Source organism: Aotus nancymaae, unplaced genomic scaffold, assembly GCF_030222135.1.
Source record: "Aotus nancymaae isolate 86718 unplaced genomic scaffold, 86718_ANA_hifiasm-v0.15.2.pri h1tg000057l, whole genome shotgun sequence".
In the NCBI taxonomy this organism is placed as follows: domain Eukaryota; kingdom Metazoa; phylum Chordata; class Mammalia; order Primates; family Aotidae; genus Aotus; species Aotus nancymaae.
In genome coordinates, this window is record NW_026988471.1 from 37,090,223 (window position 1) to 37,108,368 (window position 18,146).

Sequence of the window (18,146 nt, forward strand, 5' to 3'; positions counted from 1 at the left end):
TTTCTTGGAATCCTGCAAAGAAATGTCTTCTTTGAAGAAAGCACTCTTTTCCAATAATAAATGGTTTTTAAAAATCCAATGGTCTAGATTTTACAACTTTTTTTAAAGGTAAGCTAAGTCTTCAATTTCAGAAAGTCTGCTTTTATACAAGCAATTATTTTTTCATTCATAAAAAACAGTCCACAGCATTCATAAAACAGGATGGCAGAAGAAATAAAAAGACACTTTTCAGTGGGATTCTTTGTTTAAGAACAGTTGAGTAAGGTAGCAATTTAATACAGATGGAAACAAATACAATCCATATAAAAACAGAATCTCAAAGGGAGTGGAGGAAACATATCAACCAAAGCAAATTCAGAGCGTTCACACATGCAACTCAACACCTGCGTTTTCATTGATTAAAAACCAAACTAGGTACTTTAATAGATGTTCATAAAGAAGACCATAAATGTGCTGAAAAAATGTTAGCCTTACATATACCACCAAAACAAAAAAAAAGAGAGAAAAAAATTAATAATCCCCAAGTACAACTAGGCTAATCATGGGTTTTCCCTTATAGAGACTGACGCAGAAAAGTAACTTTTTACAAGGTTAGCTTTGAGGTACAACACCTTAGAGCTCTCAACTGGGGTGTTTCCTGCTCATACTCTTTTCACTATAAACAAATGTGGTTTATGCAGTGGAATAATACTTGAAAAATTCCTTAGAAAAGAATCACAAGTTTCATTTTATATATACAACAAATTTTTAATTATGTACTGAAAATAAATTACAGGAAATAACTTTAAAATGCAACAGAGGACAAAGTCACAATAAACATTCCCATTGAATTCCCTTGGAAGGGGGGGGTGAGATTGCAGTGCTCAAGATAAATATCACAAATATATCAAAAACTTCAAATTGTCTATGCATTCACACACTGACATGAGCCACAAACATTCCTTTCACAGGGACTGTACTTATTTAGCCTACCACAGGACCAGATTTTGCCATAAACTACAAAACTTTTAATACAAAATTGTATTTATATATTTATAATTCATATACATGCCCTATCTGTGATTTTAGAAAATAAAAGCTACACACTGTACAGACACTCTTAACTCATAGCTGTAGGCAACATTTTTGGATGGAATTTCTCCCCCAATAAAATTAATGGCATATTTTATTTACATGAAGGCTAAACTGCAAAAAGACAGTTCAGTTTCCCAGATATGCATCTCCTTTTAGGGCAGGTTTATAAATTTAAAAAGGCAAGACAAATGTACACCTCAGATTTACTTTCTTAGCTACAAGAGTTGCCATGTAATTTCTGTGAAGTTTCTGATACATGCATTTATGTAATACTGGTACTGAAGGCAGTAAAGCAATATATACTTTTAATGTAGTGGCTCAATAAAGGCTTCATTGTCATTCCAATCTGGTTCTTGAAACAGTGATTCATAAATTCTCTAAAAATTAAAATTTCAATGGGACACTGTGTTAAAGACTCTAAATAGATTTCTTAAAATATTTCCCTGAAATATCCTTTTACATAAGACAAATTCCACTAACATTAGATTAAGTAAAAAGAAAGAAAAGAATTAAACATGGCACAAGTGTGCATGATTAACCAATGCTCCCCAGCCAATCTGCATGTCTTAGGAGCCATTAAAAGAATGCTTAAAACTAACAAACAATTTTCACACTCTGTGGCAGCCATCTGTGAAGCCAGTTACACTAAACTACTTCTACAGTTGATTGTAAACTTTGGTTTATTTTTATTTGAGTTCTCATTGTACAGCAAGCATGAAAAAAAAGAGAGTGGAGTCCGTGAGAAGATGAACTGTCAGTCTGTCTTTAATCTGGCATGATGAGACACCTGGTCAGTCAGGCCTGCTTTGATAGAGTTTGTTACAGACTGCCTTATGTTTTCCTCCATCAAATTATCACCCAGGGGCTTCAATACCTGTGGTATGAGAAATGTGCAAAACAAACAAAAACATGAGGTAAAAAAAGAGTTACATATAAAAATAGATATAAAAATTCAATTCAAAGCAATGATGAAAATAACCAGGAATATGGGAAATAAAAAGATGCTTCTCTCAAAAAAAGTTATGATGCTACTAGACATTATATAATGCAACAAAAATTACTTTCCTCTTATTCAAACCATTTACAATTCCTATGAGATGGATGTGCAATTCCATACCCTATATGCAGCATCAAATCTGGTATGTATACAGCATTTATGCAGACCGGCCCAGACGGTCCTGCTTATTGTCCTACATGTATAAGTGTGAACACTTCAGATAGAGAAAAAGGTTAAAAATACTGTCTAATTTTTCTTCTTGTTATTGTTGGATGACAGTCTCTGTCGCTGTGCTGATGAAAGAGCACGATGAACCATTCGACGTCTAGTAACTTCAAACAGTTTGGAAAACACCTAAAACATGAAGTGATTTGTTAGGAGAATGACTCAGAGTGCCTCGAAGCTAAAGAGTTTAAGACTACAAGAATTTGAGACTGTAGGTTTCTCACCTTCCTGGGACTCCTCTGAAGCAAAAGAAAAGAGAAATGCAAAGAAATTTAGACAAGGTTTGTTGAGAGAGCAAAGATCTCTGATTAGCTGATCACCTTACCTCAACTATACTGAAAATGATTTTATACACTTTAGATTCTTCCATTTAATCGTTTTGTAATAATGGTACCTCTAAAATCCTAGAATCAATGCTGTATAAGAGATGAGTATTTCTCAAAAGAAGATATTGTTACAATTACTGAAAATTATGTTGCAGAAAATAATGATCCAAAATTTAAAAGTAGCTCATTTTTTCTTAAAAGTGACATTGCGACAGCTTTGCATCCATCTTCTATTCAAAGAAACATGAAGTAGTGAGATTGAGATAAAAATTTAAATAAATATCCAAACATAAACTTCCCAATCAGATGTGAATAGATCATTTCTCTAAAAGAGTAAATACAAAATCCAAGTTAATATAGTGGGTCACTTTATAAATGACATTATTATAAGAAAAGTCAACATCCAATCAACTTTCTTCAAAAAAAAAAAATTGTCTGCTTCTTCAGTCTTCGAATTTATAGCCAAAACAAACACGGACCTGCATATCCTCGATCTTCAAATAAGCTCAATATTTCATGAGCCCAGAAACGACATCTGAAATGCCTATTATAGTATTCATGTTAAGTACATTAATAACTGTAGCTTTTATTCTGGTCCTTGACATGATGTTCAAGTATTTCACGAGGATCATTTTAATGACATCCGTAAGTGGAATTTTCTGTCCACAGGTAATTCCAGCACACAGGAGGCAGATAAATATACAAAATGGCTTTTCTTAGTAGATACTTGCTGGGCAAGAGTTCACAGCCTGGACTTCAATTCTGGTTTAAGGTAAAAGATTATGATGGAACATGGTTCTCTGCTCATGGCACTCTGCTTTACTAATTAGTATTTCCATAATACAAAGGTCAAAGTTTCCATGGTAAGAAATCCCTACAGGATTGTTCCTCATAGTACATCAGGAAATCCCTACTATCTTCATGGAAGGCAATGAAGATCTGTCTGCCATCCAGTATTTCTCCTGCATTGCTTGCCAGTATTAGGAAGAAACTTCTTCTGCTTTCCGAAAGCACCACTTCCAAACTTCTTTTCCTTACCTTCAAAATCATTCAATGATTAGATTTTCTTTCCTCAAAGAAAAAAATAATTACAGACTCTGGCCCTGCCCACCATCTGGTATAATCAGGCCTACAACTAAGAATCTATCCAGAGGACAGTACAGATTTAGGCTAACCAAAGTACATTAAAATTATAACTTTAAAGAAAAAAATCTTCAATTCGTAAAGATTCTACATCCAAACAAAACAGAAAACATCCTTTTGACATTCCTCATATAAAGGAAAAGTAGGAATACAAATACTGCAAATGGGGAAAAATCATAGGAAAATGAGATTAGTCACTGAAAAACCAAAAGATAGATACCAACCTGTTCCCATAGTGTTTCAGCAATCTGATCAATCATTGTTCCAATTTCTCTGAACTCCCCAGAGTATTTAACATATGCCCAAGTACAAAGAAATGTCAGTGCTAACCCCATGACAAGGTTACACAAGACGGCTATAGAGTTTAGGCCAATGAAGCCAGTCAGTCCTGAGATTATATACATAGCAAACATGACCGCAAACAGTGTGGCTGGGGTACGAGCAGCATAGAAGATATTTTTGCCATCATTGTGCTTTATAAAATTTGCATAAGTTTCTTCAATTTCAGCTTCAAGCTGGTCCTGATAACGACGGCAGAACTCATCTCCACCCATCTTTTTTACAGAACGAAATTGTTTTATCGCCACTTCCTTGAGATCCAAGTGTTTTCGCTCCAGATCTGAAGGTGCAATGTAAGGCTTGTCCCCTCCACATACCTGGACAGACAGAATGATAGTATTACATTCTAGAAATAATTAACACTTGAAAGAAGTTCCTGTTCATAGTTTTTAGTCTCAGAGAGTCAAACCACTTTTATGATTCAGTTTTAAACTCACTTATAATACCTCACAGGTTATCATAATCTAGTTATTTCTTCTATGTTGAACCTGCTCAAGCAAAATAATTTTCCAAATGTGACTAACTGAAACGGAAAACAAAAAAATTTTACACTGGGCTCTGTACCTGCCTTCACTTGACCACCCATATATCATCATAGTACACAAGATTGCTGGCAAGAGAGTGGGTAAAAGATAATGCCCCAAAAAGATATTTTAATGTTTGAGCAAAGCAAGAACAGAAACTGCTGTTGGTCTTAAACTCATGCTACTAACATCAGAAGTCACTAATAACAGCACTCTGAATCATACATGTCAAAAGATATTTTAGTACAGTTTATATAATAACTTACTGCCCAAATTCTGCTCTCTAATCATGTGAATTATTTTCTTGTAGTTTATTTCCAGCAGAGATCATAAAGGAGAATTCAGTTCAATTATTTTAAACAAAAATCTTCTCACTCCAGTATCAAATCTAAATTTTAGTTACAAACCTGTTCCATACTTTTACAATAGATATCTCTTGCTCCTGCTACTGCAGCAAGATTATTAGCTTCAGCTGTTGCCTAAAAAATAAAATTACATGTACCATTATTATGCAAAAAAACCCTATGACTCTAAAAATTCTGATAAACACATTAAGTTATGTACAATAAACAAGTCTGAAAACAAATCAGAGAAAGTAACTTCCAGTTTTTCTTTCCTATGAAAGGGAACGTTGGTATAAAGTTTATAATGGTAAGTGGTTCTAATAGGACTATCTGCCTAATTTTGTTTTGCTTAGGTTGATATTAAAGTGGGTCTGTAGAAAACACCACATATGCTCAGGAAATGGATAAAGATAAACAGATATAACCCTAAAATATGTGGATCTCCAGGTATTAGGAATCGAGAATCACCCATATGGTTCTCTCTCTCATAATCGGTATTATACAAGACATTTTCAAACCCACAAAACTTTCTGCATGAAGTTTTATTAGAAAAAACTGTTTTATCTACCATAAAATGGAATAATAGCCCAGGGTAGTAAATTTTTAAAAATATGAATGCATTAAAATGACACTGTCCATTTGAAAAAATACTGTCCATTTGAATGCCATTTGAAAAAGAAAAAAAAAACTGTGACTATATTCACTAGAAGTAGCTCTAAATCATTAACACCAAATAAAAATAAGACTTATTTCAAACAACCTTCATTGTCAAAGGATCAGAATAGAAGCAGCTTAGTTCAGAGAGGCCCACATTAAGCCAACTTATAAAACAGAAATTTTCCTATACTTTGAGCATCTGAAGAGTACGTATTGTGGACTCTCATTTCTTGTGGCCTAGAACATGCAAGCCCTAAAATCTGCAGTTACAGAAGAAAAAAAAATTGTATGAAACCTTAGGACCAATGACACATATGGCCTTAAATATACAAAACTTATTTGCATGCATAAAAGGACCCCCTCACCATTTTCAGCATTTCTCTCCAAAGCAAAGATTTTTATTCTCCCTCATAAATAAGTATATGTACAACATATATCACTCTCACACTCTCTCTACCTGAAGCATGGACTTTGGATGTGGAAGTTCCTCTCCTTGATAAATTTTGATGTAAGCCTAAAAAGGGAGTAGATGTGTTAGACTGATGGGTTATGCAATTTGGCTCCACATCTCCAGAGAAAAAACTCATTAAATATAATTCACAAAATTCTAGGCTTTAAAAATCATCTTATTCCAACAAAGTTAACCCTATTCTCAATATTATTAAATTCTTTGTTGCTAGATAATATCCTATATATTTCTATAACAAATATAAAAGTTGTAACTCATAAAGTTAGATAAATGCCATCCACTGTATGAAAAGAAATTCATAATTACCCCCTATTGCCAATGTTTTAATGTTTAAAAAAAACTTTTTTATCCCTTTCTTTAGAGATGGGGTCTCACTCTGACACCAAGGCTGGATTGCAGTGGTACAATCAGAGCTCACTGCAACCTCGAATTCCTTGGCTCAAGTGATCCTCCTGCCTCAGTTTCCCAAGTGGCTGAAACTACAAGATGTGTGCCACCATATCCAGCTTAGGAAACAATTTTACCTAGTATTTTACTTTGACCAGTTTAAATTGTATTTCAGCTCAAGAAAAAAAAGTCTTAATTTGTTAATTTGTGGTTTAAGAGTAAAAAGGAAAAGATGAGAGGTTTTTAGAAGTCCATATAGGAGTCTTTCATCTCAACTTTCTATTGACAAAATTCATTCATAACTGGGAAGGAGGCAGAGCAAAATGGCCAGATAGAAGCCTCCAGTGATCACTACCACCTCACAAGAACATCAAATTGAACAACTACCTATATAAAAAAGCACTTTCATAAGAACCAAAAATCAGGTGAGCAATCACAGTACCTAGTTTTAACTTCAAATCACTGAAAGAGGCACTGAAGAGGATAGAAAAAATAGTCTAGAATTGCCTACACCTCCCCTCCCCCACCCTCCCAGCAGCAACCACATGATGTGGAGAGAGAATCTATGTGCTTGGGGAAGGGAGAGTGCAGTGACTGTGGGATTTTTGCACTGAAACTCAGTGCTACCCTGCCACCGTGGAAAGGAAAACGGGGCAGAACTCAGCCAGCATCCATGGAGGGAGCATTTAGACCAGCCTCAGGCTGCCAGCCCCGCCACCACAGGCTAAGGACTCTGCCTGATGCCTCATTCTGCTTAGGACTCTGTGTAAACTACTTATATCCTGAGTAGAAAGACTAAAAGACGAACCTATAAAAAACATTAATTACCACAACTTTTCAAGACATAGTACACTAAGATATCAATAGAAACAGCTGCTCTGAGGTCCCAAATAAACTTGAAAGGCAGTCTAGGCCACAAGGCCTGCAATTCCTGGACAAGTCCTGGTGCTGCGCTGGGCTGAGCCAGTGGACTTGGGGTGCACACTAAGACACCAGCTGGGGCAGCCAAGAGAGTACTTGTGTCACTCCTCCCCCAACCCAGGCAGTGTAGTTCACAGCTCTGAGGAAGACTCCTTCCTTCTTCTTGAGGAGAGGAGAGGGGAGAGTAAAACGGACTTTGTCTTGCAATTTGGATACCAGCTCATCCACATACAGTGAAGTATCAGACAGAGTCCTAAGGCCCCAATTCCAGTCCCCAGTTCCCAGGCAAGATTTCAAAACACACCCTGGGCTGGAAGGGAACCCACATCTTGAAGGGTAGGACCAAGTCGTGGCAGGATTCATCACCTGCTGACTCAAGAGCTTTTGAGCTCTAAAGCAGCAGCAGTGGTAGCCAAGCAGTACTCACTATGGGTCTTGGGTGAGATTCAGAGATGTGCCGGCTTCAGGCGTGACCCAGCACATTCCCAGATGTTGTGGCTATGAGGAGAGTCTCCTTCTGCCTGAGTAAAGGAGAGGAAAAAGCAAAGGGGACTTTGTCTTGCAGCTTGGCCACAGTTAGGTGGAACACCAAGCAGGCTGGGTCCCTGATTCCAGGCCTTGGCTCCTGCATGGCATTTCTGAACCTGCCCTGGGCCAGAGGGGAGCCCATTGCCTTAAAGGAGGAGCCTCAGGCCTGGCAGTATTCACCACAGCTGACTCAAGAGCCCCTGGGCTTTGAGTGAAAATTGGCAGTAGCCAGGCAGTACTCGCCATAGGCCTAGGGCAGTGGCAGCCATGGAGGAGACTCCTCTGTCTAAGGAAAAGGGAGGGAAGAGTGGAAAGGACTTTGTCTTGCAGCTTGCGTGCCAGCTCAGCCACAGCAGATTCCTGAGGTTCCCAACTCTAGGCCCTGGCTCCCAGAGGGCATCTCTGGAACCACCCAAGGCTAGAGGGAACTTGCTGCCCAGAAGGGAAGGATACAAGCCTGGCTAGATTCACCACCTGCTGATTGTAGAACCTTTGGGCCTAAAGTGAACACAGGCAGTAGCCACACAGTAGTCACCATTGGCCTTAGGCAAGACCCAGTGCTGTGCTGGCTTCCAGTTTGACCCAGTAAAGTCCCAGGGATGGTGGCCACAACGGTGCTTGTGTCACCCCTCCCCCAGCTGCAGGCAGCTCAGCACAGAGACAGACTCCATTTGTTTGGGAGAAAGTAAGGGAAGAGAACAAGAGTCTCTGCCTGGAAATCCAGGGAATTCTCCTGGATCTTACCCAAGAGCACCAAGGCAGTACCTCTACAAATCTACAACAGCCACACAGCATTATGGGCTTGAAATGTCCCTAATGCAAATACAGCCACAGTGACCAAAGATCACAACACCCAAGTCCCTTCAAATACTTTGAAAGCCTTCCCAAGGATGACAGGTACAAACAAGCCCAGACTGCAAAGACTGTAACAAATACCTAACTCCTCAATGTCCAGACACCAACAAATATTCACAAGCATCAAGGCCATCCAAGAAAAAAATGACTGCACCCAACAAACTAAAATAAAGTACCAGTGACCAATCCTGGAGAGACAGAGATAAGTGACCTTTCAGACAAAGAATTCAAAATAGCAGTTTTGAGGAAACTAAAAGAAACACAAGATAACACAGAAAAGGAATTCAGAATCCTATCAGATAAAGTTAACAAAGAGACTAAAATAATCACACAGAATCAAGCAGAAATTCTGGATCTGAAAAATGCAACCGACATACTGAAGAATGCATCCAAACCTCTTTTTTTTTTTTTTTTTTTTTTTTTTTTTTGAGGCAGGGTCTTTCTTTCTCTGTCTCCCAGGCTGGAGTGCAATGACACAATCCTGGCTCACTGCAACCTCTGCATCCCAGGCTCAAACAATTTTCCTACCTCAGCGTCCCAAGTAGCTGGGACTACAGGCATGCGACATCAAGCCTGGCTAATTTTTTTGTAGAGACAGGGGTTTTCACCATATTGCCCAGACTGTCTCAAGTGATCTGCCCACCTCAGCCTCCCACAAAGTGCAGGGATTAAAGGCATGAGCCACCTCACCCAGCCTCAGCTTCTTAACAGAAGAACTGATCAAGCAGAAGAATTACTGAGCTTGGAGACAGGCTATTTGAAAGTACATAGCCGAGACAAAAGAAAAAAGAATGAGAAAGAATGAAGCATGCCTACAAGATCTAAAAAATAGCGTCAAAAGTGCAAATCTAGGAGTTCATAGCCTTAAAAAGGGGTAGATAGAGATAGGGGTAGAAAGTTTATACAAGCAGTAACAGAACTACTCAAATCTAGATACTAATATTTAAGAACAAAAGATTATAGAACACCGAGCAGACGTAACCCAAATAAGCCCAAATAAGACTACCTCAAGACACTTAATAATCAAACTCCCAAAGGTCAAGGGTAAAGAATGAATCCTGGCTGGGCGTGGTAGCTCATGCCTGCAATCCCAGCACTTTGGGAGGTGAAGGTGGGGGGATTGCTTGACCCTGGAGTTCAAGAGCAGCCTGGACAACGTAAAGAGACAACGTCTCTATTAAAACAACAGCAACAGGCCAGGCACAGTGGCTCACACCTGTAATCTCAGCACCGTGGGAGGCTGAGATGGGAGGATCACTTGAGACCGGGAGTTCAAGACCAGCCTGGTCAACATAGCAAGACCCCATTTCTATTAAACAACAACAACAACAAGCATGAATGGATTCTAAATGCATCAAGAGAAAAGAAACAAACATACAAAAGAGCGCCAATGCATCTGGGAGTAGACTTCACAGTGGAAACCTTATAGGCCAGGAGACAGTGGCATGACATAAAGTGCTGAAGAAAAAAAATTTTTTTCCTAGAATAGTACATCCAGTGAAAATACTTCAAACATGAGGGAGAAATAAAGTCTTTCTCAGACTAACAAAAGCTGAGGGATTTTATCAACATCAGACCTGTCCTACGATAAATGTTAAAGAGAGTTCTTCAATCTCAAAGAAAAAGATTTTAATGAGTAATAAGAAATAATCTGAAGGTACGAAACTCACTGGTAATAGTAAATACACAGAAAAACAGAATATAACACTGATTGTGGTGTGTAAACTTTCATATCCTGAGTAGAAAGACTAAAAGAAAAACCTGTAAAAAAGATTAACTACTGTAACTTTTCAAGACATAGACAGTATACTAAGATATCAAGAGAAACAACAAAAGTTTAAAAGGTGAGGGGATGAAGTTAAAGTGTATAACTTTTATTAGTTTTCTGTTTCCTTGTTTGTTATTTAGTTTGTTTATGCAATCAGTGTTATCAGTTTAAAATATATTATATTTGCAAGCCTCATGGTAACCTCAAAAGACATACAACAGATACACAAAAATTAAAATTAATTAAAACATACCACCAGAGAAAATCACCTTCACTAAAAGGAAGACAGGAAGGTAGGAAGACCACAAAACCATTAGAAAACAACAAAATGGCAGAGGCTAAGTTCTTACTTTTCAGTAACATTGAGTGTAAATGAACTAAACTCTTCAATTAAAAGACACAGAGTGGCTAAATGGATTTTAAAAAATGGTGATACACGCTCCATCTATAAAAACATGCAGAGACTGAAAATAAAGGTATGGAAAAAGATGTTCCACGCAAATGGAACAAAAAAAAAAAGAGCAGAAGTAGCTACACTTACATCAGACAAAGAAGGTCATTATATAACAATAAAGGAATCAATTCAGCAAGAGGATTTAACAATTGTAAATATATATGCACCCAACACTGCAGCACCCAGATATATAAAGCAAGTATTACTAGAAACTAAAGAAAGAGTGCCAAGCACGGTGGCTCACAAAGTGCACTTTAGGAGGCCAAAGCAGGTGGACCACTTGAGGTCAAGAGTTCAAGACCAGCCTGGCCAACATGGTGAAACCCTGTCTCTACCAAAAAACACACACACACACACACACACAGATTAGCCAGTCATAGTGGCGCACGCCTGTAATCCCAGCTACTTGGGAAGTTGAAACAAGAGAATCGCTTGAACCTGGGAGACGGAAGTTGCAGTAAGTTGAGATCACGTCACTGCACTCCAGCCTGCATGACAGAGTGAGACTCAGCCTCAAAAAAAAAAAAAAAAATTAAAAAAGATTGAGGCTCCTCAAAAGACTAAAATTAAAACGACCATATGATCCAGCAATCACACTGCTAGGTATATACCCGAAAGAAAAAAATCAGTATACAGAAGATACAACTGCACTTCCATGTGTGCTGCAGCACTATTCACTATAACTACGATTTGGGAGCAAACTAAGTGTCCATCAATGTACAAATGGATAAAGAAATGTGGTACATACATATAATGAATTACTATTTAGCCATATAAAATAATGAAATCCTGGGCCAGGCGCAGTGGCTTACACCTGTAATCCCAGCACTTCAGGAGGCCAAGGCAGATGGATCACAAGGTCAGGCATTTGAGCCTAGCCTGGCCAACAAAGTGCAACCCCATGTCTACTAAAAATATAAAAAATTAGCCAAGCATGGTGGCAGGCACCTCTAGTCCCAGCTACTCGAGAGGCTGAGGCAGGAGAATCACTTGAACCTGGGAGGCGGAGGTTGCAGTGAGCCAAGATCGCACCACTGCATTCCAGTCCAGGCAACAGGGCAAGACTCCATCTCGAAAAAAAAAAAAAAGGAATGAAATCCTGTCACTTGCAACAACATGATGGAACTGGAGGATATTTTGTTAAGTGAAATAAGCCAGGTACAGAAAAAATGAACTTCACATGTTCTCACTTATTTGTGGGAGCTAACAATTAAAAGAACTGAACTCATATAAATACAGAGTACTAGAACGATGGCTACTAGAGTCTAGGAAGGGTAGTCAGAGGGTGGAGGGGAGGCAGAGATGGTTAATGAGTACAAAAATATAGTTAGATAGACTAAGATCTAGCATTTGATAGCATAATAGGGTAATTACAGTCAATAATAACTTACTGTACATTTAAAGACAACTAAAAGAGCATAACTGGATTGTCTGTAATATAAGGAAGGGATACATCCTTGAGGTGATGGACACCCTATTTACTCTGATATTATTACACATTGTATGCTTGTATCAAAAATATCTCGTTCCCCATAAATATATATACTATGTACCCACAAAAATTAAAAATTAAAAGTAGCCAGGCGAGGTGGCTCATGCCTGTAATCCCAGCACTTTGAGAGGCCGAGGTGGGTGGATCACGAGGTCAGAAGGTCAAGAATATCCTGGCTAACATGGTGAAACCCCATCTCTATTAAAAATATAAAAAATTAGCTGGGCGTGGTGGCATGTCCCTGTAGTCCCAGTTACTCGGGAGGCTGAGGCAGGAGAATCGCTTGAACTCAGGAGAAGGAGGTTGCAGTGAGCCGAGACTGTGACACTGCACTCCAAGCCTGGGCAACAGAGTGAGACATCGTCTCAAAAAAATAAATTGATAAATAAATAAATAAAAAAGAATTAAAAATAAAAATAAATTTTAAAAAATTCATTCATAACTAAAGATAATATGAGAGTGACTATTAAGTATCCAATAAGTGAACAAAAATACACTCTTAGTTAAAACTACAAATAATACAACCTTCCACAATGGTCTTGTTCTGGCAGGCAAGCTATAAAGACTAGAGAAGAACGGAGGGAAAAAAACCTATGAACACTTTACTTGAACTCAGAAACCAATATAAATACTTTCAGCTGTTCTTATCAAGTCCTCAGAATTCTGAGGGAGTTTTTTCATGAGAACTTAAGATGTAAAATTATGCTTTCCATTCCCATCATCATTTACAAGTAACAGAGCAGCATTATAGCACAATGAATGGCTTGTTCTCTCCATACTGAGATGGAGAAAAAGTAAGATAAATTAAATCACCATCTAGGAGACAGAAATCTGCTATAATCTTTGAAATATCCTTAAATACAAATACATCTAATTCAAGGCAGAAAAATAAATTACAAATCTTACTCTTCTTTGCTTGAAAATAAAGACAAGCAATGTCTTATACATACAGATGAGTTTTAAATCAACAACATTTCTATCTTAGACAAAGTCATTTAATTTAAGAGCTCACCTACCTTAAAATATTCTACAAGATCTCTACAAGTGACTTTAGATCCACTTATCTCTTTTTCTACCAAATTTTCAGGGGCAAGCAGCAAAGGAACCAGATTTCGAAGCTCTCGTTTAAACTCTTCATCAATATCTAGAGAACACAAAAGTGAGCAACATATTAGTCCAAAAAAATTAAGTAAGTCCCCACTGGTAAGATTTCATAACGTTCTGTTTTATGAAATAAGAACACATAGTATGTATTACTGAAGTGGATTCATTAAATAAATAAATAAATAAAACTTAACCAACATGCCATATCTCACAGGAAAAAATATAATCCCCCCACTTTACTAGCTCATTTTCCCCAACCCCCAGTAACAGTGCCGTTCAAGTAATAAATAAAACATAAATGTGTGGATTACCAAGGCAAATTTCACATTTAGTATTAATGAAAATGTCCTTTTCAAAAGAGGCAAATCATTCACAAAATTGTATAAAATTTTACTACTAGATTTTGTTTCACTAGCCATACTGTAAAAGTTTTGTCAATCCCCAGGCATTCTGCCATCACACTCAAAATAATCTCACAACATAAATAAACTATACTATCACTCCTGAAACAGAGACTTATTTATATCTATCTGATTTCATCAATATAATAAAATGATAAAGTGTTTTAGCAGACTGCAATCAGTTGAAAAGAAATGCTCTCAGTCGTCAGAATTTTCAGGACATCAGTGCTGAGCAACAGACATTATAAAATAGGTTAATCAATAGGCTAGACAGCTGAAAATAAATCAATAGAATGCTAGAGAAACCACAGAGCATTACAATCACAACATGAACAACGCATACAAACATTCTCCAGTAACAGACAGGAAATTTAAGGCGTCATGTATTTTCTTTAAAAACGTTCAGCCTCTAATAAGTAAGTTCAGATTTTAGCAAGAATGGGAATTCCCACCTTTCAATCTCCCATCAAAACTAGGATTAGTGGCAACTTTAAGACCAGGATGTGGCAAAAGGAAGCAACCAAGATTTGAGAAACAATTGTGTATGTGCTTCCTTACATTCTGAAGCTCTTCATGTTGATTTTGTTTTACCTGAGGGCAGAGGGAGACAGGTGAAGTTGTAAACAGCAGAAAGAAAATGTTTTAACAAAAAACACACACAGACTCACATGCATGCACACTTAACTCAGATGCTACTCCAGAAAAGTCTATTTTTACAATTACAAAGACCCATTTCTGACCACTTTGTTAAGACTCCCACATTTTCTTTTCCTTTCTTTCTTTTTTTTTTTTGAGACGGAGTTTCACTCTTGTTGCCCAGGCTGGAGTGCAATGGCACAATCTCGGCTCACAGCAACCTCTGCCTCCTGGGTTCAAGCGATTCTCCTGCCTCAGCCTCCTGAGTAGCTGGGATTACAGGCATGTGACACCACATCCAGCTAATTTTGTATTTTTAGTAGAGACGGGGTTTCTCCATGTTGGTCAGCCTGGTCTTCAAACTCCCTACCTCAGGTGATCCACCCACCTCGGCCTCCCAAAGTGCTGGGATTACAGGCGTAAGCCACTGCGCCCAGCTGACCCCATATTTTCTTACACCAAAAAAGATGTTTTTCCTAAGTCAGCTGCTTGGAATAGGACAAACTACAAATAATATAGTTAATCGTAGTATCTAACAACCTAATAACAAGTTATGGCTGTGCCTTACACACCAGTAAATAAATTAAGAATTTACTTTTAAAGTACTTACAAGAGCAACAAAACAGAACAAAACAAAAAAAAAGTATAAATTTGCCTACAAATAAAGAGTTTAGCCCCTGAGCAAAGTAAAAGCTAAGATGAAAAATTACAGTCCAGTACAAAGAACCTTAGAAATTTGTTAGGATTTCAGGTCTCTTTCAACATGATTATTTATGATTTATGCTAGTTATGAGAATTTTGAGAAGGGAAACTGCCATGTATTGGGGGGGGAAATCTTAAACTTAGAAACATTTTAAATAATTACTTATCCCAATATAACTCACATGATCTCCTAAACACTCTTCTGAAAAAGAATTTTAACAAAATATGTGCTATTTATAATAAAAACCTGGAAACTACCTGAATCTCCATCAACAACAGAATGGAAAAACTGTTGTCTATTCATTCAATGGATACTATATTATATAGCAATGAGAATAAATGAACTAAACTATATGAAACAACATGGATTAACCTCAGAAACATAATATTGGGCAAAAAAGCTAGACTCAAATAAATATATTCTATATGTGACTCCATTCATATAAAGTACAAAAACAACGGCTGTGAGAAGTCAGGATAGTGGTAGAGGGTTTTGGGGGAGGGTTGGTGTATGGAGGTGGGTACTTCTAGGTCCTGGCTAAATGGCTATGTTCATTTTGTACAAATTCATTAAGCTATACACTTAAGATTTGAGCAATTTTTTGAATTTATGTAACATATTTCAATGAGCAGCTTAAAAACCTTCTTGTCTTTGAGTTACGTAATTGTTATGTAATTATAATTATTTAGTATGTTTATTGTGCTTTGTGTTCATTTCTTCTGAACAAACCAGAGACAGAAAACGCTAATGACTCAAATTATTTCCAAAAGTGGTGTCTGGAAATACCTTTCAAATAACCTAAGAATGTTGAATTGGTTTTAGTCTCATTTTAAAATTAAAAAAAAAATTTTTAATTAAAAAAAATCTTTAAATTTTAAAAATGGTATCATACCCCAAGTCTTTAATGTGGTTGAAAACCCAAACGCATCATTCCCATAGACAAATAAAACCTTATTAACCAAAGAGAGCACCCGCCTACTTACGAATAAAGGGGTCTTTATGTATCCATTGTGTATGTGAGTTAGACGGGCTAGTCTTTAAGTATCTGACCTGCAGGTTACCCAAATTGATTCGGTTTGGCTCTGTGTCCCCACCCAAATCTCATCTCAAATTGTAATGCCCATGTGTCAGGGGAGGGGCCTGGCTGGAGGTGATTAAATAATGGGAGCAGACTTTCCCCCTGCTGTTCTCATGACAGTGATTTCTCACAAGATCTGGTTGTTAAAAAGCATATGGCACTTCCCCCTTCATTCTCTCTCTCTCTCCTGCTGCTCTTTGAAGAAGGGGCTTGCTTTCCCCTTCACCTTCCACCATTATTTTAAGTTTCCTGAGGCCTCCCAGTCATGCTTCCTGTTAAGCCTGTGGAACTGTGAGTCAATTAAACCTCTTTTCTTCATAAATGACCCAGTCTCAAGTAGTTCTTTAGGCAGTGTGATAAAAGTCTAATACATAAGTACTTCCATGGAAGGGGGCAGGGTACCTTTACGAATAAAGGATCATGATCCCTAATTTTGATTCAAGGGCACTGTCTTCCTTGGTAGGAATGCAACCACTTTACTTTTCATCAATTACAAACAGAGTCACTTGGGCTAACCTGGAATACTTTATTCCAACAACATGTAGATACTGCTAATGTGAACAGCAGTCCAAACAGCCTACCTCTTCACCTGGCTTTGTGCTTATGCTCTCCTCTTTACAAAATAGGGTCTTACCTGTAATCTTTTTTCAAGAAATTGCTTTCCACCTTCCAAACCATATGAATGTTCATAAGGATAGCTCCAATCTCGAATCAAAAACATTAATGTCTATATACAGAAAAAATATAAATTGTTTATTTTACAATAAAGTTTACCAAAAAATCATAATTCTAGCAATTGAAGCCTACTTTACTCTCCTAAACAATCCTGATCAAAAGTTATAGTAACCAAATGGTCAGTACTGCTCATGGTTATATCAAGGACCCACCTAAACAACATTCTTATACCAAGCAATTGCCACCATTGGATAACTTCATTAAATATAAAGAAAGAGTCACCACAAGCAATAAAACAGGATTTTTAAAAATGAAAAACAGGTATATTAGGACACACAGATCATAATTTTAAGTGATGGTTGTATAACTACAAGACCAACTAATTCTAGATGGTTATCTAGATTGATTATAGATCTGATGTCAGTAAAGACATTTTCACAGAATGTCTTTACTCAAAGAGGGTTAGGTTTCTCAACCTCAGCACTGCTGACATTTTGGGTCAGTTAATTCTTAGTTGTGTGTGGCTGTCCTGTGTATTGAAGAAAGTTGAACCTCATTTCTGGCCTCTATGTGCTAGAAGTCAAGTAGCACTAAGCTCCCTGACAAAACTGTGACAACCAAAAATGTCTCCAGACATTAGCAAATGTCCCCTGGGTGGCAAAATTACCCCAGTTCAGAAAAAACTGAGATAGGCCAAATAGGGTATATTTCATCCATATATCCAAAAATGAAGGCATAATGTGCTCAACTACTTAATAAAAGTGACCATTCTAGGCAGACAAGAGTGAGACAGAATCAATGTAAACCCATTAAGACTAGCAATCAGTAGCAATGCTGTCATACAGGAAGAGCTTCACACACTTAGGAGCAAACATGGTACAGTCATGCTCTCCTACTGTAACTGCAGCTCACCAAATAGTATTAATGGCAACTTATAAATTACACTTTCAGCCGGGCGCAGTGGCTCACGCCTGTAATCCCAGCACTTTGGGAGGCCGAGGCAGGTGGATCACGAGGTCAGCAGTTCAAGATCAGCCTGGCCAAGA

The 18,146-nt window shown here is 37.6% G+C and overlaps 1 protein-coding gene across 5 annotated transcripts in view; it reads right to left on the reverse strand.

The window, feature by feature from the left end:
- Window positions 1–225: 225 nt before the first annotated feature.
- ATL2 (atlastin GTPase 2) overlaps window positions 226–18,146 on the reverse strand; it is a 77,189-nt gene continuing 59,268 nt past the window's right edge. For 3 of the 5 annotated variants that reach the window (XM_012475511.3, XM_012475513.3, XM_012475515.3), the window contains exons 7-14: window positions 17,060–17,152; window positions 14,461–14,599; window positions 13,520–13,647; window positions 6,087–6,143; window positions 5,036–5,107; window positions 3,990–4,421; window positions 2,521–2,535; window positions 1,855–2,425 (exon numbers count right to left, since the gene is read on the reverse strand). In XM_012475511.3, coding sequence (XP_012330934.1) covers window positions 2,318–2,425; window positions 2,521–2,535; window positions 3,990–4,421; window positions 5,036–5,107; window positions 6,087–6,143; window positions 13,520–13,647; window positions 14,461–14,599; window positions 17,060–17,152 — 1,044 coding nt within the window. In that variant the 3' untranslated portion in view covers window positions 1,855–2,317. Of the gene's footprint in view, window positions 2,426–2,520; window positions 2,536–3,989; window positions 4,422–5,035; window positions 5,108–6,086; window positions 6,144–13,519; window positions 13,648–14,460; window positions 14,600–17,059; window positions 17,153–18,146 lie in introns of all 5 variants that reach the window. The other 2 variants (XM_012475512.3, XM_012475514.3) reach the window with 1 other exon arrangement.